The sequence below is a fragment of the Charadrius vociferus genome, unplaced genomic scaffold (genome assembly GCF_000708025.1).
Source record: "Charadrius vociferus isolate BGI_N301 unplaced genomic scaffold, ASM70802v2 scaffold324, whole genome shotgun sequence".
Classification (NCBI taxonomy): domain Eukaryota; kingdom Metazoa; phylum Chordata; class Aves; order Charadriiformes; family Charadriidae; genus Charadrius; species Charadrius vociferus.
The window spans coordinates 5,016,606-5,042,940 of record NW_009648041.1 but is presented as its reverse complement, the minus strand read 5'-3'; the positions used below and the strand labels follow the sequence as shown (position 1 = coordinate 5,042,940).

At 48.3% G+C, this 26,335-nt stretch overlaps 1 protein-coding gene across 1 annotated transcript in view; it reads right to left on the bottom strand.

Moving 5' to 3' along the window:
* CADPS (Ca++-dependent secretion activator) overlaps positions 1 to 26,335 on the bottom strand; it is a 200,043-nt gene that overhangs the window by 125,326 nt on the left and 48,382 nt on the right. Inside the window, exons 4-6 of the mRNA XM_009883625.1 lie at positions 15,881 to 15,961; positions 11,270 to 11,506; positions 8,887 to 9,008 (exon numbers count right to left, since the gene is read on the bottom strand). Of these exons, the coding sequence (XP_009881927.1) occupies positions 8,887 to 9,008; positions 11,270 to 11,506; positions 15,881 to 15,961 (440 nt within the window). The remainder of the gene's footprint in view (positions 1 to 8,886; positions 9,009 to 11,269; positions 11,507 to 15,880; positions 15,962 to 26,335) is intronic.

Below are 26,335 nucleotides of genomic sequence, written 5' to 3'. Positions count from 1 at the left end.
CCATGCCTGTCCCCAGCCCAGCCTCACCTCCCCTGCCCAGGACCCCGCAGTCCCCCCCGGCTGCGCTCCGCTGCACCATCCCGCGGCTGCTTCGCATGAGGATTTATGGCAACGCTATTCACCGCGATCTGCGGGGGATTAACAGGGAAAATAAGTAGCGTGATTACTTAGCGTGATTTAAATGACGACTGCTTTTCAAATGCCCTGCGCTCTCGCTTAATACTATGATATTACAATTAGAAGAGAAAAGCTCAGCAGGAGGAAATGGAAATGTAAGCCCTGCAACCTTTTACTGGGAGGTCTGAATGGAAAGAATAATTGCTTTTACAAGGGTTGCCTACTCTATGTGCTTTATCAGTGTATCTGCTCTGGGTACAGCACGAGTCAGAGTTTCATTCATGAAATGGGTCTGCGTGCATTTGCTATCTGTGGTTGTTACCACTTCGTGTATAAGGTGACTGCAGTGCCACCCATCTGCTAACCAAAGTCTCCTTTGGTCAAAGATGCTCCACTGAACCAGCCACACAGCTGCTCCTTTCACAGAACAATTATATAATTCAGACGTGGTTAATCACTTCTATCCAATCTTATCACCCTGGAAGAAAACACAACTGCAAAGGACTGCAGCTAGTTAAGGCCGAGTCATGATTTAGACTTGCAAAGGCCATGCGCTGCCAGCTTTATAGAAACTCGGTGTCCCACTAGCACAGACCGTGGAGACGGGGAGAGAAATCCTCTGCCTGAAAATACAGGTTACTGGTTTTCTGCCAACATACAATTCTTTTATAAAGAAAGGAATTATCCTTGGTAATAAATCATAAAATGGTTTTGGTTGGAAGGGACCTTGAAGATCATCGAGTTCCAACCCCCCTGCCATGGGCAGGGACACCTCCCGCCAGCCCAGGTTGCCCAAGGCCACGTCCAGCCTGGCCTTGAACACCTCCAGGGATGGGGCAGCCACAGCTTCTCTGGGCAACCTCTTCCACTGCCTCACCACCCTCAGAGTAAAAAATGTCTTCCTAATATCTAATCTAAATCTACCCTTCTCCAGTTTAAAGCCATTAATATTACCATTTATTATATTTGTTATAGTTGTTATTATTATAATAAATATTATTATCATTTATGATAAATAAATAAATTATCCTTTATAAAATTCAGTAGAGGAGAGCAGTGAAATATTTCCTAAATGTAAACAGAGCAGAAAATGGCACAAGGTACCGTTCCAAAGTCAGATAAAGAGAGGAACAAGAGGTGTGAGACCATCTCTTCTTGTTGCACCACCACTCACGTACGCAGCTCCCTTTGATTGCTTTCACACATACTGCTGCTGTTCACTGGGAGACCTAGCACATTCGCAAAGGCAACAGGCCTCTCTACCTTCGCTTCACAGAGAGGACAACTGAAATATTGAGAAATCACTGTCAAGGTTGGCCTTCCCATTAAACCATTCCCTCTTCCAGAGCTCTGTCCAGGCAGTAGGCACAGTACCAATTCTTTAAAGCATCCTTTCTATCTCCCTACTCTGCTTTGCAACCAGCGATAGTAGTACTCCTCATTAAATAACAATGTGCTCTACTTGTACATAGCACTTAATAAATAAACCAACAACTGGGCACTTTTCACACGTCTCATCCCCCGCCTTTCCCTCGGAAGGTGACGTGCAGAATTTGCACTAAGGTATGGCTTAATTTTTTTAAAAAACACTAACCATGAGCACTAAACAAGACGACTGAATTTATCCCAGGACTTTTGTTTTGCAGTCCTTCTCTTAATTTAGCACTATTTCAGATCACTGAATCTCAATCTCATTTCAATGTCCTTTTGGTCTTTACTATCCCATCTTAAGGTTGCATACATAGGAGTGATGAAGCAGACGGATGTCGATGAAAATCGCCTTGGGCATCATCACACCTTCTGGAATACTTAAATTTGAATGTATGCGCTATCACAGGAATACATAATTCCCAAGTGCATAGGAACACTCAAGAAATTAGACAGCTGGTGAGAAGAGAGAGACATTCATCTGTGAAAGAAAAGGTGCATGAGCTCAACCCTTACTAGACACCAGAGAATCCATGCGAAAGCAATGCTACGTATGCTCTAAAGGTCAGGGAAACCAGCCAGAGCTGGCACGCACTTGATACCGGAGAACCTAGGTACAAGAGGTAAGTCTATAGAAACAAGCCTTCGTTATTCTTCAACACAGTTTCTAGTGTAACATTTACAGAACAGGAGAGAGGAGGGGACCGCATATGAGACCTCCGGGAGTAGGAGCATACCTGGGATCACCACCTGCAGTCCCAACAGCCTATTGCGCTGCTGTCCAAGAGGCTGCACCACGGATCCCCGGGGTCAGGGAATCCCTGTAGGGCCTTGCCTTTATTCTGGGGAAAAACTCAGCTGCTTAATCTAAACCAGATTTTTTGTCCCCCTATGGTCCCCGGGGCAGCAGCTGAGCTGTGTAAGACCCACTCCCGCAGAGCAGCTACAGGGAAGCACCAGAAAAGGTTCTGAATTCCTAATTAAAAAGGCCACTAAACCGCTTGCATGAAGGCTTCCCATAATAGATCACACGCTTGCACCTGGGTAATAACTTTTTAGTGCATTTTTTGCTGTGCCTAATGACTTGTCCGCAGCCTCCACTTTCAACAGTGAGAACGTCATAGCATAAATCTCAGAAGCGTTATGGAAATACTATCCCACGCGCAAAAGGGTATCTGAAGAGGCGCTCAGACCGAACCAACAGCAGAACCCTTCAGGAGCAAAACCACGCACAGTTTCACCGGAAAACTGACTTCTAGACATGCAAATAGCTGTAAGTAAAGAAATCTTTTGCATGGGATTTGGACACCGCTTTGTACCCTTCAGACCTAGACAGAGAGGCTAAAAGCAACTCCCCTGAAGTTCCTGCCCCGTCACCTCTTCACCCGGCAGCATCACGGGCTCAGAGCATCTGCACCGTGCTGTCAGAGAGCAAAGCTGAAGATCTCTCCTGGAAGACATTTCCCAAGGGATGCCTTGGGGCAGCCCGACCCTCTGCTCAGACCCTCACCCCAGGGACGAGGGCTGTATCTCAGAAGTGACGGTGTCTGATGTGAGCTGTATGCAGGGCTCAGTCTCCTACTCTGACACCTTCATGAGGCTCCTGGAGGTTTCCTGAGGAAAAAGAGCTGTAAACATCTGCACAGCTGCGAAACGAAACCACGCAACTGGAGAGGCAAGACAATCAGCCTGGGTAATTAAGACAGCTTATATTTAACACTGAAGCCATCTAGAAGAGGGAGGAAAAAAAAAACAAAAGAAAAAAAAAAAGCAGCTATCTCCTAAAATTTCCTTTTGCTTTGTTTTTTTTTTTTTTTTTTTAACCCAGCATCATGAATTCTGCTTGCACAGGGTTTAGCTGGGCACACAAACCTAGTATGAATGACTGTTTAAAAAGGTGTGGCCATGCAGGTCTTCTGCCTGAGCTTTGCCATGGTGCGATACCTCTGCAACACGGCAACAGCTCCGAACGTAGCAGGGGTTCAGAGCACCCAGGCGGTGCCGGCAACTCGAAGGCGGCCGATTCTCCTGCCCGTCTGCGGAGCTCGCAGGGCTGTCACAGCAGCCGGGGCAGCAATGATGAGCGTGGTGGCCAAGCTCCTGGACTGTAGAATCACACACATCTGGAAGAGACCTACCAGGCACAGCACCGAAGGCTGTACTGAGTGATACCCAACATCAATTACGTGCTAAACTCCGCTCCCGCTCACATCAGTATAAAACCCTTTAGTTTGGCAGAGTTAAATTAGTTCTACACTGAACGGAATATGTATCTGTAATTTATACGTGCAAGCTCATCTCAAAAGGACCTCTCTCGTTTTACCACGGGGAAGTGTTCACAGCATCTCCCAACTAACCGTGGCAGCAAAACACGGACTGCAACAAAATGCTCTTAGCACGCTCCTACTCTGTGCAAAGCCACCGAGCATCACTTCAAACTGCAGGGCCTGAGGCAGGGGATTCCTCAATGAAAAGACCAGATTTTTCCCCTTCTGCAAAGAGAGGGCAGCCCTGCTCGCCAGCCTCCCTTCCCGCAGAGCTTCTCCCTTGGCTGCTCAGCGCCCATCTCCCAGAAGGAGACCGTCACCGAACGGCGCCGAGGAAGGATGCTGTAGAGTTCCCATCCCTCTTCATGGCCAGGCAGCAGGCTCTGCTGGATGCGGCACACTAATTTGAGATGAAGACCCTTGTCGAGCGATAAGCTCGGAGGTTTGGTGTAGGGATCCGAAGGAGGGCAGCCTGCCGCAGCACAGATAAGCAGCTGAGCTGTCAGAGCACCTTGAAAGCAAATCAGGGAGCAGCATCAGGAGCGAGCACAAAGATAAAACAGGGCACCCCTGTCTCCTCATGCGGCGCCTAAGTGAATGGAGATGGAGGGGTTTAAAAGTTTGCTAAAGACATTACTTTAACAAGAGTGAATTTCTGGAGAGGGCACGAGGCCCAAGCTCTTGGTCACAACAAACAACGTAAGAAGCAACACGGAGTCAGATAAGACCCGTCAGAATGTCCTCTCTCCAGCACTGCCTTACAGCATATGCTTAAGAAAACTACATGGGAAATAAATCAGGCAATAAAGAGTGATCTTTTGTCCTTCAAAAACAACAAGCTCCATCCTCACTTCTCATACTCCAAACTACTGCACAACCCTTGCACTAGGACTGAAGAGGCTGCTCTGCGAGGGCGGATATATAACTTCAAAACGAAGCCACTTCTAGAGTCAAAGGAGCCGCCCACCCCTCCATCCCTTCTCGGGCATGCCAAAATGTGCAGACAGGTTGGCCAGATTCTTCCCCCACCAGTTAGTTACTGCTTTTAACCCAAATGGTTCAGCTGAGCTCAATGCAGCTACACCTGATTTTCACTACCATGAGCCAGGGGAGAACGAGACTCATCTGCATGCTGAAATATGTCCAGGTGAATACACAGCACTTATTCACCAGGCACGTAGGACCTTGCTGTTGTTTGGGTCTCTCTGTTTTCTTTTGCTCTGCTCATGTCAGAGAAAGGCGATATGATAAGATGAATCACTGGTCCAGCCCACAAGCACTGCTACGAGCACAGGTCACTACTGGAATATATCCAGAAGCCTCTTTAAGGACTGCAGGACAGGGGTGTTGTGGCTGGACCTCTTCTGCTATTCCCAGACCTCTCGGCAACCCTGTTCTCGGGCCGTGCAAACAGCGGCATTCCCAATGCAGTCCCTGGAAGGGCCGTGTCGGAGATGTGCAGAGCCCCCTCACCCCCCCCCCTCTGCAGAGGGCAGACATCAGGCCAACGCGCAGGGAAGAGAGGGGCGATATAAACTCCTCAACGAACTGCAAGAATACAGTTCCAGCGTAAAAAGCGGTAAAACCCCGCTCACATTGGGATTTGGGATGTTTTGTAGAGGCACCTGAGGGTTAGGGCATAATACAAAGGCTTTTTCTTACACAACTTATTAAAAGCACTGCTAATAATACACCGCAAGCCTGATCTGAAATAACCCTTGCTATTTCAGGTCTGGCTTTCTCTAGAACTGTGCCATCCCCTCTACCTGCGCTGAGGCAGATAATCCTCACATGAAGGGATTGGGCTTAAAATGTCAGGAATCCAACACTGAGCCCGAGAAGAAATACAAGACCAGTACTTACTGCCGTCCCAAGAGCCACACTCCTCGCACACGACTCACCTGCTTGCTCGGGACGCCTGCTGCTACCCTGCCTCTTTCAACATCCACAAGCAAGATTCAAGCTCCAAAGTCACTAAGATGCTTTCAAACATCTTATTCTCCAAACCTGCTGGTTTTGCACTGGGGAAGATGAAAGGCGAATCTCTCACAGACCTAGACCAGTGCTTTTGGGAGTCCTTCCCTGGCTGGGAAATTGCCTTTTTGCATCAGAGTTGTGGACCCCGCGTTAGCAGCCCTGGCACGGTGCCGGGCTGAAGAGCAGCCGCTGCCACCGGTGTGCTCTGACTTACTTGGGTGTTTTAGCTGAGGGCTGGGATTTCAAGGACATGTGAGAATAACTCCATGAGTCATTCTTAGGTAAAAAGATGTCCTACAAGGCTGTGTAGCCTTGTGACACCCTCCTTTCCACCTCCCCAGGACACAGGGCTGTCGTAAAAAAGGGAAGTCTTCCAGTGAATCTTGCTGTTCAAATGTAACTTTTTTTGTTCCCTCATGTTTATGAGAAATCTAGTTTTTTTGCAGCCTGTAGAGCCTCCAGACGATGGCAAAACTGCATTTCACACAGTTTGAAGACTTACAGTTTAATCTGAGAAAATACTGCCTGTTTCCAGAACTGCATTCACCGCATCTTCTGAGTACAGGCACTTAACCTGCTTTTCTATGCCTTGAGCCTCTGAGATATAAAAGTTTTGGGATGCACCAGGGTAACCTGCTTCAATATTTACACTTTCATAGTGCTGAGGTTCAAAATCTCTGCAGCGTGCTCCTCGCCCCCAGGCCAGGCAGCATCCCTGCCAAAGCACACCAAACCTGGGAGGCCTGGGGAGCAAGTTCCCCTGGAGAGCACTCCAGCATGCTTTCGCTCATCTAGTTCCTTTATCAGTGAGTGTTTTGCTTAGGATAAAAAGTACACAAGGAAACACGATGCGAATGACCTTGGTGAGAGTGACGTCCGCATGTAAAGAGACTCTCCGGAAGGCTGTTTTGGCTGACCATAAATCTTCTGTCTGCAAGGCAGCATAACTCAAAAACGCACCAAAGACTTCTCTGAGCTGCTTCTATCGCTGCCCTTATCACCGGAGTACCTGCGGGCTTTCAAGTCTTGTATTAAGCAACATGACAAACACGTCACATCTGGTTCATTCTCTCTTTCCTTCTCTTCTGAAGAGGAGAATCTAAGTGCAGTAAATTGCTTTCACGGGGCTTTGGTTTTCCGTGTCTGGGTTGTTGTGGCTGGGAGGGGAAGCAAAGTGAAAGAAGCACTTCTAATGCAGAGAGGAAGAAAGGACAAGCTTGCTGTGACGGTCTCTGGTTTCTGTGCCTGGTTATTTTAGAGCCTCGGCTTGGGAGGTCTTTGGCTTTGGAAGTAAAAAGTCCCAGAACCCTCAAGGAACGCAACTGTCAAACCTACTCCTCTCCTAAGGCATTTCCATAGGTATTACCCCAAGTGCTGGAGCAACCCCGAAGACTTCAAGCCTCACTCGCACCTCTACGGGAAGCCAGTGCAGAGAGAGGATGAGTGTGATGGACTTGCATAACTCGTATCAAGCCGCAGCATTCAGCGTTGGCTGCATTTTCCTGAGGGCTGATGGCTTCATGCCCAGACACTGTACATTTCATTATGATAAAAAGACCTACTCAATTAAAGAGCTCACTCCTGCAGCCCTTATTTTCAAAACAACACTTGTATAAATGGTTCTAGGGCTGACAGCAAGAAGGCTTGCGTAAGGAAGGACAGACCCTTTGAGCAGAAGTGGGATGAACAGACCAAGCTAAACAAGCACACGTAACCCGGCAGAAGTGTGCTTTTCAGTATGGGCAGCAGTAATTTCCCCTAAATAGAGCTCAACTTTCTCCACTGAAGCAATATTAATGCCTAAAATAGTGACAACTGCAGGTTATTATGGAAATTTTCTTCCAAGCACAGCTCTCCTACTTCCTTCTCTGAAGCAGATTTGAAGCGATTTGAAAAGTAAGCCAGGCTGCAGCACTTTCCCTGATTGGGAATATTGTTTTTAAACCGCTTACTGCAGATTCCTGCTCTTCCAGTACAGCGCAGGGTACAAGGCATCAGCAGTTTCTGTGCCTCCGCGGGAGGACAACCACAGAGGGAAGGCAGCCTGCCTTCGGCTCTGCTCTCCTCTCCTCCTGCCTGCATCAGCTGGTCTTGAACTTGTGCACTCACACGTAATGCAGCCGGGTGTTTTTGCCTTTCCTTCCATGACCTTGGGAAGGTCCTGGTGAAACGCTACGGTGAAACGCCACAGTCACTCAGAGAGAATGGGATATGGGAATAGAGAGGGAAAATCCCAACAGCAGCCCCTCCTGCTCCCCACCACTGGAGAAGGCTTCATTTCACCTCGGTAATTCTCCACTGTGGGGATGCACCCCAAGAATTTCATTGTAGTGTGAAATTTCTGCAGAGAACCAGAGGAAAACTGCCTCAAACCCATATAGAGAGTGTTTCAACTCAACAAATCCCACAAATTGGAAAGGAAATAAGCTATTCATCATTTTCTCCTTCCAAATTAACAAAGATCAATCACTACTAGCAGGCTTATAACAACATCTGGATAAGACAAAAAAGCCAAGTATGGGGCCAAGGCTGGGGATTTGGGGACCAGGTCAAAGAGGACTGAACAAGATTCTGTCCTTGAAATGGACCAGGGCAGAGTGGCGTCAGAAAAAGCTTTAACTGTGTGACTTGAAGCTTTCCCCAGCTCGTCTCTCCCACCTCTGGCTGTGCCGGAGCACGTCCCCGCCAGCTGTTGCCCTTTCTCGTAGGATTGCCGAAACCCTGACAGTGAGGACGAGATTATGTACCTACACCTGATGGCACCAGTTCAGATGGACACTCAGACAAGTATTTATCTAAGCACATGCTTAACTCCATCCCTATTTAGCAAAGTACTTACGTATAGGCACAAATTTATGTCTCTATGGCTACAAGAGACGTAAGCCTGTCATTAACACTTTTTTTCCTCAATCAGGGCTTATGTGCCATTCTTAGTCACAAGACGATGCTCTGCGTACGTGGAAGGCCACGTTTCTCCTCTGCTTCTCAGCGTCCCCTCTGGTGTCACCACGCAGGAGCTATCCGCAGCGACTCAGCAATGCAGAGACGGAGCAGAGGAGAGCATGGTGGAGAGAGCAAAAGGCAAAACAAGACTTACGTTGGCTTTGAGGCTTCAGCCTGGTCAGTCTGCAGTTTCTCCCCACCTTCGACTTCCATGGTGCAGTATACAATACGGTTGGGGGCCAGCGACTTCAGACCCTGTACTTCCATGATGACAACCTGTGGGGCAAAGAAAGAGGAGTGTAAAAGGAGCTGACTCCTTCAGACCTCGCTGTGGCTGCTTAACCTGCAGGGTGAGCCAGTGTTGGGGTCCTCCACAAGCTGCTGGATGTTCATGGTGGCAGGTGGGTAGGGATAGCGGCACATGCCCATGCTGAGCAGGGACTGCGGCAGCCAGCGGTCTGTATGGAGATCAGGAGGTCTCCCTCTGACTGTACATGGGCTTGTTGAAACCCTCAGGTGCCCAGGGCTGTACCAAGCTTCGGGAGATGGGCCTCACAGACGTGTTCCTGCCCCACCTAAAAGTGCCTTCATATACGAAATCCAGAAAAAAAGCACACAGCTACTCAGCTTGCGCCAAACGCCTATTTTCAAGATTAATCATAGAATGGTTTGGGTTTGACCTTTGAAGATCAGATAGTCCAACCCCCCTGCTGCGGGCAGGGACATCTTTCACTAGATCAGGTTGCTCAGAGCCCCATCCAGCCTGACCGTAAGCACTTCCAGGGATGGGGCATCCACAACTTCTATGGGCAACCTGTTCCTGTGTCTCACCACCCTCATCATAAAAAATTTCTTCCTTATATTCAATCTAAATCTAACCTCTTTCTGTTTAAAACCATTGTCCCTTGTCCTGTCACTACATGCCCTGATAAAAAGCCTTTCTCCATTCTTCTTACTAAGAAATCACCATCTAAGTTTCTTGCAAGTAATTACCTTTTTTTTTTAAAAGGTGATTAATCCTGTTAACCACATATCTTAAACATTTCTACAGGAAACACTGTGGGAGTTTCTGTTCATGTTTTATTACAGCTACCTATGAAGTATATACCCAGGGGTTTAAAATTCCTCTCCTCAGGTCTTCTGATCTGTTCTTGCACTGAGGATCCCTTCCCTGGCACACAGAGCTCCACAGACCCTCTGATGAGCGCACATGTTCAGTAAAGGCTCTCTTGCAGCAAGAGTTTCGTGCACAGACCTGCCAGCTCTTGAAGTCAGTGCTTCACTGAGCTTCTGCTTCCCCCCAGATAGGGTTCAGCTGGAGCAAAGCCTTTGAGACATCCCGTTGTAAGGGCGAGTCCCTTTCTGCACGGCTATACACACTGCACAGGCTCTTCCAACAGAGAGGTCTACTGCTTTGTTCCCTGAGCCTCTGCATGGGAACGCTTAGAAGTCAGGTTTTATTTGATGCTGCTGTTGAAGGCACCGTGTCCGGGTTCACAGCCCTATTTTTAAATAAGACTGAACTGAATGTTATAAAGATGGTTTCAGACCTCTAATGAGTTACACTCTGACACGGGACAACCAGTGTCATTAAGTTTTGCATTGGTGTGATATATATAACAAGCGACCCCTTAGGAAGAGAAATAAACAGGAAACTACACAAAAATAGAATTTGCTGTTTTTTCTGCATCCTACATTTTTGACCCCGTCCTGTTACATTTTGACAATGTAACATAAACCCACTCATTGGCAGACAACAACAATTCTGTATGGGTGTGCTGATGACTCCTTGGAGCATCCAAGGATACCCCTTGCCTAAATGTGTTTGCACAGAACGATTAAGTCGGCTGAAAACAGCTACTGCAGCAACACTGCTTCCAGGACCGAGACAGCCCGTGTCGGAGGTAATGGTCCCTCCAGCACCCTGCCTTCCCCCGGGCGGTACAGACAACCTGCTTGACGGAGCACTGACCAGAAAATCAGCGCTCAGCACAAAGCAAAGAGCAAGCCAGGAAAGCACAGTATTTCCACACAAGCTGCAAGCCGATCTGTTGGGTGCATTCAAACCCCAGCAATTTTTAACAACTCTCCAAAGAGGAAGCAAGGCTTGCAGGGAAATACAGCGACACCCCTAACTGGCAATAATTAAACGCTCTGAAATTTACTGTTTTGCATTGTTGTACTGGTTTCAGGGACAATACAGGCTCAGGGTTACTGGGGTACACTCAGTAACAAGCCACATGAAGAGGTCAGTTAACAATACAGATTTCTGGGCCATTTGATATAGATCAGGAGGAAGTGCCAGATGCTTTATCTCACAGTTTGTTCCAGCAAGACGGTGAGATACCAGAAAGGACACAGTGTTTGACCACAGGCAAAACTTCTGGTAACTCAGAGAGGAGCCATTCCTCACGGAGATCCGAAAGTGATTTTTACTGAACAGTCTCCGCTTAACTTAAGTTTGAACTGAGCAGAAGTCGGCTGCTGTGATTTTTCTTCCCACAAACTCTGCACACTGTCATGTGCCTGAAGCTTACCTCCAGGGAGAATGACAACACGACGTCTGACTTGGAAAGCTGGTTCTCATTTTCTTCTCCCATGTCAATTATTGAGGTGTTGTGACTGCGTTTCAGCTTCTGCAGCTTGAACTCGGAGCCTCCTTTAGACACAGGCATGCTCTCTAAGTTTGCCATCAGGAGATTGACAGACGACTTCAGCTCCTCAATGTACATGTTTTCCATTTCTTTGGACACGAACTTCGGAAACTTGCGCTCCTTGGGTTTGGAAACAAAAACAACAGAATGAATTGCGGTGACAATCAGCAACCACTTGTTGCACTGGGAGAATCCCCCAGGAGCATCTGCAGAGAGGTTTGTGAGCAGGGAACTCCCACAAACCAGATGACAAATTACAGTTTCCCCCTGTGTAATGTAGAAACGTTATTGTTAGTTTCCCATAGAATTACTACTTGGTACTTAGCCAACTTTACTGTTTCTTGCATGCACTGGCATTTCATTCATTTTTCTATCTGCGAACGGCCTTCTTCATATATATGTATTCACAATTACAAACACTCTAGGCCAGATCTCAGCTGAACTTTGTGATTGACAGCAATTTACTAATGATTCAAAGGATGCTGACAGTTAGGGACTTGTTTTCCAGTCTCCCAAATGTGCCAGCTCTTTTTAAAACACTCTGAGCAGTTGCTCCGTTAGTTTTCTAGGTGTGAAGGGAGCCCGAGGAGGGAAAATCAGCAATGTGTGGGCAACAATTTGTGGTCCCCACTGGAAGAAGCAGTAAAACACCCTTTCCACGACTTGCCAGGGCCCCTGTCTCCCTCCAACAAGAAAAGCTTTCACTGTGAGACCCTCCAGTGCTGCTTCTTGTAAACAGGACGTTTAAACATTAAAACCAAAGGTGACAGTGAGACCAAAACGAGTTGTTCCCCAATGTGTGTTCTCAGCTGTGAACTACTGCCCATGCTCCAGCTGTGCTCGGATCACTGGTGGGAGCCCTATTTCTTCTGACAACTCTGCCCACACCTTGAATCTGCTCAGGGTTTGAACATCTCTCAGGGGGTTACAAGAGACTGCGCAGGGCGCACGACAGCAAGGCAGCATCTGCAGCCCGCGAACTTGAGGCTGACGTGCAAAGTATCTTAGTGGCAATTCATAATATTGTAAAAAGCAATTCATGAAATGTATGCTCGAAAAGAAAACATGGTCATGTTTCTTCTACAAGACTGTCACCAGGCTGCTGAAAAAGTACTCCACCGCACGACTTTTGGCACCAGTGCTCAATAGCTTGCCCATTACAGGCTCACAGCAACACTCGTACCGAGCAGTTAAAATACAGTCTTCTGTTTCCAGTCTCAATCTTGGGAAGCAATTCCCTCGTGTAAATTAGACCTGGCATAAGATAAACTACCTAATCAGTCTGACTTATTGTCTATGCATTATATGTTGCAAGCCACCCCTAGCAAAAAAAAAATAATTCAACTATTTTGTAGATTTTTAGAACTACTGCTGAAGCAATGATGTTCAAACATTATGGCTTTTTCACCCTCCTGCTATCCGTCTCTCCAGAGACTGCAATTTTGGCACTGCTCCCACAAACCTCTTCAGAAATGCAGCAAGGACTGAGACATTGCACTGTGTGCCACCAGCAACTTCTCATCCTGAGGCTAAAACCAGGGAGTTTGAAGTGATGCGTAACAATTTAACTGGGACTGGGTCTGGTGATGGGAGTACAGAGCTGCAGATGCGGTCCCAAGTTACCCATCGGACTGGAGACAGAGCTGGGGGAAGTCTAGAGGAAGACACAATCAAGGGATGCAGCCAACAGCAAAAAAAGATGCTAGTCACCTTCCCATGTACTTGGAGCAGGGAGAGGACCAGAAATGGGGACAAGTGTGAAGAGAAGCAGAGCTAAGAGACTGCAAGGAATGACCAGTCCGGCAGGCTGAAGCAGAGAGGGTCCAGCCCCAGATGGACATATTGCTCTGGTGTCACCACAAGGTCTCGGTTAGTTGCCCCTACGCGTGCTCCTCCTTGCCCTTGAGGCCGGGTGACTGCGTGGGGGGAACGGCACCACAGGACAGCAGAGCACTTGATACTGCAGAGGAAAATATACCTCTGCCTTGGCATCCCTAAGCTCTCAGCTGTAACGCTGCTCTCATTTAGCTGCTGGAAAAGTACAACACGCAGAGTGAAAAGCCTGTCCAGGCTCAGCTTTAAAACATCTGCTTGACTTTGAGCCTGATCCTCAAGCTGGCCGGTTCCAAGGCCGGGCTGACGGGCTTCGATGGAGTCGGGCTCAGTGTGGGGCTCTGCCTAATGCTGCCCCGGCGCTGTGCTGAGCTGCGCTCTCCTGCGCGCACGAGGGGGTAAAAAGACCCAGAGCTGTGCCCTGGTTTCCAGATGCAGGAACTGGTCCCTGAGGAAAGCTGGCGTGCATGGTGACTTGTTTGGTGTCACACGACAGGTCAGACGAGGGCTGGCAGAGCTACCAGTTCTGCAACACCGCGATCCCAGGTCCCGTTAGACTCCACAGCCTTCGTTGCCTCTGAAGTACAAATGTCCTAGTATGAATTTCTTAATCTATTAACGAGGTGTTAATTCGCCTTCAGCACAGAATCTCCAAGACGGCCACCTCAGGGCTGGTTTCCCGAGCACAATAAATTTCCCTGGGCAGCAAATCTGCTATAAAAGCTGCAAATTGGAGATAAAATTGGAAATGCTACCCTTTCATTGAGCTGAATTGTGAACCCGCCCTATGCTAGAGGGAAAATAGCGTTGGATGGAAAGGAGGGTACAGAGAAGGATTCAAAAGGTCATTTGGATGCCTCCAAAAGATGGCATTCATGAGTCTGAAAGAACAACAGTTTCTCGTAGGCAGGTGCTGGTGGAATCTGACATTCTGGAGAGAAGGCCTGCAGCAGTAATGTGAAGGAGATTAAATATCAATACGTGCCAGCTGGATCACAGGTAAGGCACTTTTACTCTAAACCACCCTCCAAGCTGCACAGCTGTATTTTGAAAGTTGAATTCTGCACAGGGAAATGTCAGGTTGTGTTGAGGACTTTCCCCTGCCTGCCTCTTGCAGGGCCGGCAGTGGCACGGTTCGTTTTCAGCATCCTTGGGGGAGGAATGGTAATGGCAAATTCTCGTTTGTAAAAAATAATTCATGAAGCTGCAGCCTCTGCCAGCTGCTACTGAGCCATGCACACTGTTGTCCCACATGCCATAAAGAGAAAATGAAACAACGAAACCAGGCGATCTCGTTCTGGCACCCAGTGCCCGGCTACCCATCTCAGCCCCGCAGCAGCAGCAGCACTCCGCGCTGGGGCTTACGTTTTGCCACAGGTAAAAAAAATACTGTACGTTTTCTTGACAATAAAATGGCAAAGGATTAATGGCTGAACAAAGGAGCTGCAGTGGGTTTGCTGCTTTGGTGCGCCACCGTTTGGCCACGTGGTCCTTGGCCACCTTACTATTTTTGTCAGTGAAGTGGGGAAAAACAGAACCTGCCTCCCCAAAGACGCAATGTCTGTAGCTGTTTAACAGAAGCGTTAGTGAGGAGTAACTGCGCAGGCGCTACCGGCATCCTTGCTAATGCCTGACCATAAACGAACGCGCTCTACTTTTCACACCCAGCAACCTCAGCGCGGTCACAAACAGCTCTGGTATTACCTTTCTGATTAAAACCCCACCATTTGGCACGGCTCAGTGCCAGGAGGACTGCTGCTGAAAGGCAGGTCCCTAACCCGAGCTAAGTCTCTCTGATTAGACCTTTTTCTTTTCCTTCTAGTAATGGTTTCTTGATTATCAAGAACAGCCGGACAGATCATTCCCAATGACTTCAGCCCCATTAGGGCTTTATCGGAGACTCAGAGCATCTGATTAGAGGCAAGGATAAAATCTTGGCCATACTGATGTCAACAGGATTCAGGGTTTCTCTCCATCTACGGTCCATCGGAGGCCACGTACATCTGCACTGTGTGAGGGTGTGATTTGCTCCTGGGGAGATGTCTGCTACAGGAGGGTCTCTGGGGAGTTTAGCTGAGTGCTTAGGTATGAGAATTGTTCTGGGGTCCTGTGTCTGCTGCTCCAGACAGCAGTGATGTCCCCACGGTGCAATGATAGCCTGTCTGCTGTGCAAAGTGTGAACGTGCTTGGGACAGCACATCTGAAGTACCTTTACTGGGTCAGCATCTACCCACGGGCAGGGAACTGTGGCTCCCAGCAGCCCAGCGAATGGCACAAACCCCATCAGGGCAATTCCTGGCTCCTTTTTACATGCCATCACCCACTTCATTGCCTAATGTGTAAGTTTGCCAAAGAGGGCTCAGATGTACACTTGCAGATCTAACTGGAGCACTTCAGGACAATTTCTTCCCCACTGCTGAGGATTCATAAGGAATTTTGCAGGAACCTAAACTGAACCAGCTCAGCAGGACGTTCCAAGAAAGGCGCATCACAACAGCTTCATCTGTACTTGTTGTTTTGCTTGTAGTTAGAAATCTGCTTATTTTTTTGATTGGGAGAAGAAACCTGTGAGGGAAGGACAGGACCTGGGGGCTACATCAAACTACTTATGTACTTCTATGTGAAGAGCTTGTTAATACAGAAGACTTTTTGTTTCTTTACCTTGGCAATTTGCTCTGCCATTTGAAGACGTCCATCTAACTCACGTCTGATCTGTGCTGCTTGCTCATCTGGGTTGTCCAGCTGTGTAAAAACAAAAAGCACATCAAGGTGAAAAATTAACCAATGCAGCACCTTTACAAGCAGCTCAGTTCTTCAGGCTGACCATCTGTATTACATTATCAGTTAAGTATAGCACAAAGGGAGTGGGGACGGGCCCCGCTCTGGGACAGAGCTCCCCACAATGTTCACCATCCCAAGACAGACACGACCAGGGAACAGCACAGACCCTGTTTCGATGCCTGCCCAGCTGCCTTGTGGGGCTGAGCATCCTCACCCCGAGGTCTTACACCCACTTTGCCCCGTGAGCCAGGCTAGCAGCAAGCCTTGACGATGACGATCTGAACCCCACAAGAGCGGGGTGCCCCCCAGAAGGCTATCACTTCGCTGGTGCTTGGGAAGCCATAGCTCCCCCGTGGTGGGGCAGGAGACACGGCAGCTCCAGATGACCACACCAAACACCCCCTGCCCCTGCTTGCCACCCAGAAAAAGACAGAAGACAGCACAGCAGAAAGGCACAGCTGTAGCATTTGCTTATTTTCTTTCCCTTTTCTCCCATATTGCTGCATCCCTGCGCTACCGCTCAATTCGTGCAATTGGTTTTCCTGCAGCCTTCAGCAGAGATTTTTTCTTTTCTTTTTTTTTTTTTTTTTTTTTCTCTCAACACACTGCCCACAGCCCTGCAGTTCAGTGTTTGGCATCTGCCTGGCCCTGAAATGTCTTCTGAGGGTGAAATGTTGTTTCTGCCAGTTAAGCATGCAATTACAGCACACGTGGAAGAGGCACGGCGACTGCTGCGAGCAATTTCCCATTGGTAGGACTCGGGGCAGATCTGTTATTTTTAGTGGGAATACACAGACGTATATTACAGAACAACAAAAAAAGCACAAAATCAAACCAGCCCCTGAAGAAGTCGATAGCTGCTGTAATGAGGTGGCAATTTTATAGCTGCTTTCCAGACTCTAATCACTCTTCAGGCTCCTTTGGGGTCATTTTGGCCACAGCACACGGCTAGAAACGTGCGGCAGTGGGGTGGTCACGGTGCTGCTCTACCCACGAGGCACAAACCCAAGCCTGGCCTGGGGCAAAACCTCACAGTTTTAGTTCACCTCCTTGAGCAACTGTGACTTCAGACAGGACAGCTGGCTCCTCCATCCAAATGCTGCCTTTGTTTGCAAAGTATCGGCCCCTTCTGGCTACCAGAAAATGCAATTGCCACGAGCCGCCATAGGTCAGCTCTCCCACGGCTACACATAAATGAGCTTTGTTTGCTGGACTGGGGTTGCGCTAACCACCTCTCTGGGTTTTATCCTCCTCTGGAGACAAACTGCTTGACAAAAGAAAGGCTCGGCTGGTGCAGTGCAGTCTGGAAAGTTACAGCTACAGGGACGACAAAAAGTTTTGATTCTCAGCCTGACGAACGACAAGCTTGTCCGTCAGCGCTCCCTGACTGGGCCGAAACACGCTGAAACACGCCGCTTTCCCCCAGCCCCACCACTTCCCATGGCATCTTCCAGGTCGCCCGCCTGCGCATCCTGCATCTCCCCTCTCTCACGCACGCTCACGCAGGTCTGCACGTGTGCAGGCGTGTATTCGCATATTGCTTCACCACCAAGGATTTTCCAAAAAGCCAACACTCGGCTGAGATTGAGGGAAAGCATATTTTTGATTAGTTTTTGAAAGCCTCCGTTACTGATTTAATTCAAGCAGGAAAACTACGAAGCACCCTGACCGTGACACAACTCCACTGAAGCTTCAGAGATCTCTGCTGTGGCCACCTGGGTTTCATTCACACCAGCTGTACCCCATAACCTGCTGCCTTCATCTTTGTATTCCTGACCCTAAACCCAATACAGAGCCATGGACCACCAGCACCTTTCGGGATCAGCTGCCCCCATTAATTTCTCCGTGAACAAATGCATCACACAAGTGACCTCCGTGGATGTGCAAGCATCTCTCAGAGCTGCTTCATTAAGGGTAGGAAATGTACACACCCAGATTTCCATTTCTTTGCAACTCTGAAGGAGGGGGCATTATTTGAATTCCATCCGAGCTACAGTAATTGAGGTTAATCACACACTACCCAAAATAACTCACACGCTAAATTTAGAAATCAAGGATGCTGCTGTGGAGGAGAGCTGTTTTTGCGGTATGATAATGAGCCAGCAAACTGCCTCAAACTTTCTGCGCTATCTTGATTTTGCAGATGTTTTCCAGTGACGCTACAGGTGTCAAAAACCATGTCAAGGAAAGATCTGACTGCAGAAGATTATTTTTCTTAGGAGGCACAAACAGCCCAGGCAGCCTCCCTGGTTGTGGTCGAATGGCTAAGGCATTGGTTTCGAGGGCTGTTCTTCCCAAGATTAATTAGCGATGCCAAGCCAGGTAACCCGGTATTTAAAGGAAACAAAAAAATCTCTCCAGGCTGTATTTTCAATGATTCTGCAGGATAGCTCCATGGCAAAACCTGATCTTTGGGAAAGCAATCACAGTCTGTTGTAGCCAACATAACATTTTCTTCTTGTTATCTACAGAACGGTACTAATGAGGCAGCCCCTGCCTGCAGTCCCTGCGTGTCCTCCCGGCACGTTCAAGCAGACCTCTTGTGACTAAGAGGAGCAGCCCAACGGCTCAGCCACTTACTGCTCCGGAGCCTGGGAAGGGCTCCTGCTGCCGGCAAAGCATGCTGACTACGTTTTACACGGTCATAACGCTATATAGGGCCATTAAGAGAGTAATGCTGTGCCCATAAAATATGCTTTCCTTGTGAAATAAGGCAAGGGACAAATGTAAGGCATGCTATCTAAGCAAGACTAAACGTTCAAGTACGGCAACACAGACCCTAATATCATTAAAACTCAATTTCTTAACTAGAGAATCAGCTATTTATTTTCTGCCGTATGCATGCCCACTTTATATTCAAATACTTGACAGCCAAATATATAAATGATTTACAAAGTCAAAGAGAAATTGAATTAGTTTTGTTCTGCATTATGGCTATGTTATGGGTGTGCTATGAATAAAGCAAAGATATAAATCATAAGGTTGCCCCAGTCAATTAAATGTGAAAAGTATTATAAATTTCACTATATATATGATTTGTCATATGCACTGGGCTTCTCTTCAGCACCGTGCCACAAATATGACGTACATAATTTGCAATTCTCAACTGATCATTACCCAACTGCCTGCTGGTAAATTAGATGTTTTCATACGTCTACCCGCATACGACATTTGTTCTCTCTGCCTGCCCTGCAGAGGTTATCTACATTGCTGTAATGGTTGCTAGAGTAAAACCATAAAAATAAACCAAAATTGTGTAGATCAGATTCTGAGTGGAACCCCAAACTGACCAGTGTCACAGCCAGCCCGTCGCTGAAGGCACTGCAGGGCATGTGCCTACTTTAACCACTGGTGACTGTTCAACTGCAAGAAGATCTTGCAGAAGACAGTTTTTTTAACATATAAACTGCTAATAAGGAATAAATTTGAATGGGCCCTAGTAAATGAAAGAAAGGTTAAAAACGTTCATCACGCAAGTTTGACAGTTTTAATCTCCAGTAAGAACCAGCCACTGGTCTGCAGAAGAATCCCTTTGCCTCCACGACCCTGGAACAAATTCACCACAAGACTTTTCCTCAGGTTATCCCAGAGGGATGGAAGTTAATCTCACTACACCTTCAAAAGGCAGAAGCAGAGACAAACCAACCAACCTAATTAATTCATAACACCTGCAATAAGACACATAGGCACCTACCAAATCCACACCTAAACTGTTTGATTGGTGTGCCAGAGACCTCCCGCCTATCGCCCAACCTCAGCCTTGTAGTTTTCAAAGCCAGGAGCCCAGGCTCACCTCCACTCAGCCCAGGAAACGCCGGAGGCAATTCAAGGACATGAACAGTGTTGAGGAAGACTTTAATCCTGTGTTTCTGGAGTCAAAATGTTATATATTTAAAGCTCCAGCTTCAGTTTATCACAGCTTAAAGCCACTTACAATTGCAGCCCTTGCTCCAAATGCGATGCTGGGGTGGCGCAGGCTGTACTCCTCTTCCCGTCTTCCTTATGCCCAAAACAGTTTTGTTTGAATTAACACCCCAAACCGACCCACCTGCCTGGGGACCGAGAAGGATATGGCTCTTGTGCCGTCAGCCACAGCGAGAGGGCTGCGGCCGGGGCTAACCTGCCCAGCCTGGGGACAGTGCCGGTGGCACAAGTGACGCACCGTACGCAGCACTCAGCTGGTGGGTAAGGGAAGGTTGGCAATGCCACCAAACACGTACTGATGGGGCACGCTCCCAACAGACACAGGCAAGTTAAACATGACTTGGGATCTGTAGCCACGCTTTGAGCTCAGCACTGTTGGAAATAACGTTGCTGTAAGCTACCAGGATGTACAATGAAATAAGGTTGCTGTAAGCTACGAGGGTGTACAATGAAATAAGGTCGTTGTAAGCTAGCAGGGTTTATAATGACAGGATGCAACATACAGATACAACCTTCAATGATGAGCCTGGCATTTACGCCACGCGCTGTGGATGTGACAGGTATTGTTGGTTTAATTGCCATCAGCCCCAGCCAGAAGCCAGTGGGACCATTTAACAGTTCAATCCCTCCCTGCCCGTCACTGCTGATGCTGATCCCTGCTTCCCAGCAAGAGCCACAACATCCCTGCTCCTGAAGCATAGCCGAGGCCTGGCTGAAAGCATCTCCTCTGCCTTTGAGAAAGGTTACGAGGTGGTGACGAACACGGCCGTCCTCCCCTGTGCCGTGCGCTCCTGCAGAGGACAAGCCATTTGCAAGGCGGCTCTGGAAAAAACATCTTAAATGCTCCGGCAATGCGAACACTGAGCAGCAACCTGCTTCGCGCTGCACTGGGAATGGAAACAAACCCGGCTCTTCACCTGCTGGGTGGAGGACAAGGACAAAAGCCGTGACCCATTCATGTCCTTCCTAAGCCTGGCTTAAGTTCTCCCAAAATAATGAATGCAGCCAAATACCTTAGTCACATACAGCTATAGGCACCAAAAGCCTCAAAGAGAAAGTTTGAAGGCGCTCATCCTTTGACACGCTGGGAGCTGTGTACCTCAGCAAATGGTTGATTAAGTATTTCAAAGCAAACATGCTGCGTGTGAAGGCTGAACAAGATCACAATATGGGTGACAATTTTCCAGCTTTGATGTAGGGCTTTCGGAGAGATCTTTGCCTCATAAAAGGTGGTTTTGCTTTGTGATGCACAATGAGAGAAAATACTGAAAAATTCATAAGCCCCCATCAATTAATAATTAATCTATCAGTCCAGGTGTACTCACAACTTGTGGCATCAGTAGCACGGGGTGCTCCAGCTGAAAGAAACACGTGGCCCCCGAAGTGACTCATTGCATGAAAGCCCTCAGTTCCTCATCAGAAAACCACTGTTCTTGGAGATAAAGTGACATGAGACAGGACAGAGCGGCACCGTGAATCGCACACAGCTTGCTAAGCCACACTCTGTGCCGCTGTCACAGATTGCTCTGCAGCATCCTTTTCCCACTAACAGTAAATATTCTTCTCTACGGGTGGCAAAGGGCAGAGCAAGGGAGGCAGCCCGGTGCCCGAGGACCCGACCTCTGCCCATGTCTCTGAAGCAGAAAGCGGAGGAGGATTTGAACTCTCCCTCCATCGACCGCAGGTGGGATGCTGACCTCCCTTTTAAATTGGGAATGGGAACGATGCTAAGCTGCCTCGGTAGCGTACATCACCAATGCCCTAGGCAACATGCTAATCCTCTGAGCAGCAAATTGCAACCCATGGACCACCGACTGCCTTGGGATGTGAAATGGGAGCGAGGAAGAGGAAGCACGGACAGCTTCCCTGTGTTACACCTCCCTGCGGCAGCAAAACCAGCAGCATCGGCACAGCTCGACTGTGGATTCAGCAATTGTCACTATTTGAGGGTGACAATTTGAGGGTGACTATTTGAGGTTTGAGGGAGGATTTTGGAAGGGAACTGGCAGGACACGTCCTCTCCACCAGCTCTCCGCACTGCAACGCTGTACTATCCCCACGCATCCCAGGAGGACCACTCTCCTGGTGCCACTGCATGACAGGGATGCTCAAGGCTACGGGCCAGTCCCTTCCCCTAATCAATCATTTAGGCTTAGAGTCACGCAGAATATTTCAAGGGGAATTTTACATTGTGCTAAATTCAAGGAATTACAATCTGCACCTATTGCTTCACCAAAATTTTCTTTTTCCCCTCCCATCAGCCCCAGCTCTTACACAGCCCTGGGGCTCCAACACCCCAAAAGGTGACAAACCTCCTCTCCTGGACAAGAACCCCACACCATTTTGCTCCTGTGTAGGTAAAACTCAGCCCTGCTGCAGGAATTCTGTCGCCTCCAACTGTGGCTGCACATTGTCGGTTGTTTGCTGCGGAGGGGTGCCCGCTCCCGTTATCCCAGCAAGCTCCCCGGTTATCTAATGAACCACAGCTGCCGGGAGCGAACAGTCAGGGGGTCCTGGGGGGGTGATTTAAAGGAGAAGAGAGGACTTGGATAATTCAGTAAGGGCTGACGCTTCCCTCTCTAAGAGAAATCTTATTTCACGGTCACAAGCTTTAGGGTTGCACTAGACTCGCTGGTGAAAATATTCCCTGGGATGTACAGCGACCCCTCCTTGCCCGAGCGCGGGATCTTATAACACTGCAATAAATCTGTGCGCTTCACCAGCCGCCCGAGCTGCGCCGGCGCTCGCCCATCACATCCGCGGGCAGATGCCGGCAGCGCGCCCGCTTCACCAAGCGAGGTCAAGAGATCCACCCTGGAATTAACTCCAGTCTAAATGCCACCTTTTGGATAGCCGTTTATCCCATAAGCTGAGCTGATTTCCAACATATTTCAGGGAAGCGCTGGCGGCACGTGCGGGGAGAGGTTTCTCACGCCCTCCTCGGTGCCGGTGGCAGCACCCACGGGCACTCGCTGCTCATCTGCAGAGCGCTGCCGAATCAACCAGCACGTGCCAGTGGCATGGCAAGGGCAGCCAGGAGCTCAGCACCGATCCTGCCCAGGAAAAGTGGACATCCCGCCGTGCCACCTCGCTTATTGACCCGCCGTACCCCCCCCTGTAGCTTTGCAAGGCTGTGCCGCGGAGTTGCGGAAAGCTGAGACAAGCAAACCCCGCAGGCAGCTTTCTGGCAGGTTGTGCAAAGACACCTCCAGATTTACGTGCAATGATAAATCAAAGCAACCGAAAAAACAGATTCAGCACAATGAGGAGGGGGAGAAAAAGCGCTGCCTGCCTTTGCAAATGCTTTGCAAGCTGTTAAAAAAATAGAAAAGGATGGCAGAGCACTTCCACTGGAAAGGCATGTCCTTTCCATCTGTGGCCAGAGAACTTCTGTACCCCGCAAATCCCTCTGCAAGATCATCTGTGCGAGGTGTACGACACTGAAAGGGCTTAAAAACTAAGCTGTCCAGAGGCTCTGACCTCTGAGCATCCCTTAATACTCTCTTCTTACGGCATTGCATAAGGATGCTCGCAGGCATGCGGGCAGCATCCTCTGAGCTACGGCACCCGAGAGAAACTGGAGCTCGGGCTGGCTGATGCAGCCGGAGGCAGATTGCCACATTTAGCTTGTCTGTGCTCCCTTACAGCTTCGCATACGCTGAATTTCAAATCAGCTAACAGGAAGAGAATCACCTGAATTTCCAACACACGACAATAAACTGTTATTCAGTTCCAAGTAATTTTTAGAGCTACCATTAGCGTCAATTAACCCATTCCAAACAACGTGGAAGAAAGATCCACATATCCTCAAATCCTCATCTTTTGATTAAAAGCTTAATGATAAATATAATTGTCACATAACTCCTAATGGGCTTTGGCCTTTGGAACTGAAGCAACTCCAATGAGGACTTGCTCCAGCAAAGCTGCAGTACGCGATCACTCAGCAGGATTAAAGGTAATGGGATGAGACGTGGGAACGTCTCCAATGGTGTCTTCACAACAGGCAGGGCTGGGGCAAGGCTCTTGCACACCTCCTTTAAAAGTTTCCCCCACTGTGCTGAAATGTGCTCAGGGCCGAGGTCTCAATTCCTGGTGATTCAAGCAGGGAGCTCAGATTTTTCTTGCTCTTTCATCACGATATTGAGGGACTTTCGACCAGCTTCCGTGGCCACGGCATCTGAAAGCCTTCCACAAACATGAGGAGGCACCTTCTGATGGGCTTCACAGAGTCACGGCGTATTTACACATTTGAAGTCAAAACCTCTACTTGCTGATGCTTGGCAGAGGTGAGTATTTGGGGATGAGAAGGTGTCCTGTGAGGAGTGCCGCTCCTGCAGGAAGAAGCCCTTTTGAACCAGAGGTGTTGGGTTCCCTGGCCGTGCCGTGCATCCCTCCCCACGCAGGTCTTTGCGCAGCCGGTTCCCCGGCCGAGCGTGCTTTGTTCCCAGCACTAAGGACAGCCTGAGGATCAGGCCTGAGCCGTGAATTTAAAATTCCCTAGCTGGTCTCCACATTGACACAAAAGCAGGTATCCTTCAGAGGCTGAGACCAGTTGGTAAAATGGAGACTCGAGTTCCTCTGCTGCAAGCGGCACCATGCTTGGTAGGGATGATGATGCAAGTGAACGCGTAAATAACAGAAGCTACAGATCATCATGTGAATGATGATCACTTTTATTCATTAAAAGTAGCTAACATAAAATTGAAAGAAAAAACATATTCAGAAAGAAACTTGCCTGCCATAGAGGTGTAGCTTGAAATTGGACGGCTGTTCTCCAAAATAAATACTCGTGGTATGTCAGTGCACACCTTGGAGTTTGAATTGCAACATTGGTTCTTGCAGTAGCACGGTGATAGATGCTTTTCTACAGAAGGTCTGAGCACAGAACTGGCAAAGCAGAGACTTTGGTCACCAAGAGCAAGGCTTTGGTTCCCTTTTATGCCAAACCACTGGGTATCAGCAGAAAAGGAGGAGAGGAAATGTCGAGGAAAGGTTACGGCTCCCACTTTTTCCAGGACTAAGATAGCAAAAATTGCAGTGCTGCCCATTACAGTTCATTCTGGTATTTGTGAAATTTGGATTATCACAGCTAGAGACCTAAAGGGACAGTTCTCCTGAATGGGCTGATGTGTTTCACACTGGGTCGATGCAGCAAACTTTCTCATGAGGTCAGGGAGAAAGCAGTTAGAATTAATCCTCGAGGCAGCAAATCATCAGCATGTGAAGAGGTCGGTACATATTCTCAGTGGACGGCATCCTAAAGAAGCTGAAGTTGCTGGTCCCATCCGTGACTAGGACCACGCTTCCCCAGGAATCTCTGTATACATTGCCATTAGATGCCCTCCTGCAGCAATGGAGAACTGGAAGGGAACTGCCTTCCACGGCAGACCCGGCTATTTTCAGTCCCTCCAGATTGCACCCAAATTCATACCAATTAGTGGAGTGTTATCAGAATCCAGAGCAGAAACTTCACATCTGTACGTCCCTATGGTCAATACATAACAATTATTAATGATTAATAAGTAATCACTATTATTATGCCAAATTACTACATTAGGCTAACTAAAAGGTCAATTCCTTGCCTTTCTTAGAACACTGGCCTGACAGTTATGCTCTGAGTCATTCAAAGGTTTTGGAGAAATTTACCTCGGGGAGAATTTCCTGATTGTAAACAGAAGCAATACTTTCAGCCATACCCATCCTATCTATTCTAACATTGCATTTCAGAAACGCCACTTCTTTTTTAAATAATTAGCATTCAACAATGTGAAAAAAACTGGCAAGAAACAGGGTTTGGAATCCTAGTTCCACTAACTGGGAACACCCGCCACCTCTTTTACTGCCTGATCCCCTCCAACAGGACCTATTCTGCCCCTGAAGAACCAGTGGCACAAAAGGGATGTAACGGCACCTCTGAGAAGGGCCGTGTGGAGCCACAAGCTGTCGTGTGGGATTTAACCCCGCACAATACCCTCACGAGATGCTCTGGCACCTGCATTGAGATCAACGGCGTGAGAAGAATTGAAGTAGACGCAGAAAAGCAGTGAGAGGCACAGCTATGAAGAAACAAACACAGGGAGCAAAAAAGATGACGCTTTTAAAAGCGGTCAGTCCATAAGGCGAGAGGAGTTCAGCACAAGGTACGGCGTTGCGGGGGGATCTCAGCAGATGGGGCAAGTCCTCCCATGGGGTACGCCATCCTTGTTACCTTACTGCTGAGGATGGTCAGCCTAGCAAGCGATACGGAAAATGCTGTGATGTGTCCATATTAAATGTAAGATAAATAATTTATGTGCACAGATACCATAACAACTACAGAAGAAGATGCTTCAGCCTGGAAGCAGCAGCTCCTGGGAAGTGCCAGGACATCCCACCTCCCTTTGCGTGGCAGTCCGGGGAGCGCAGCACTGC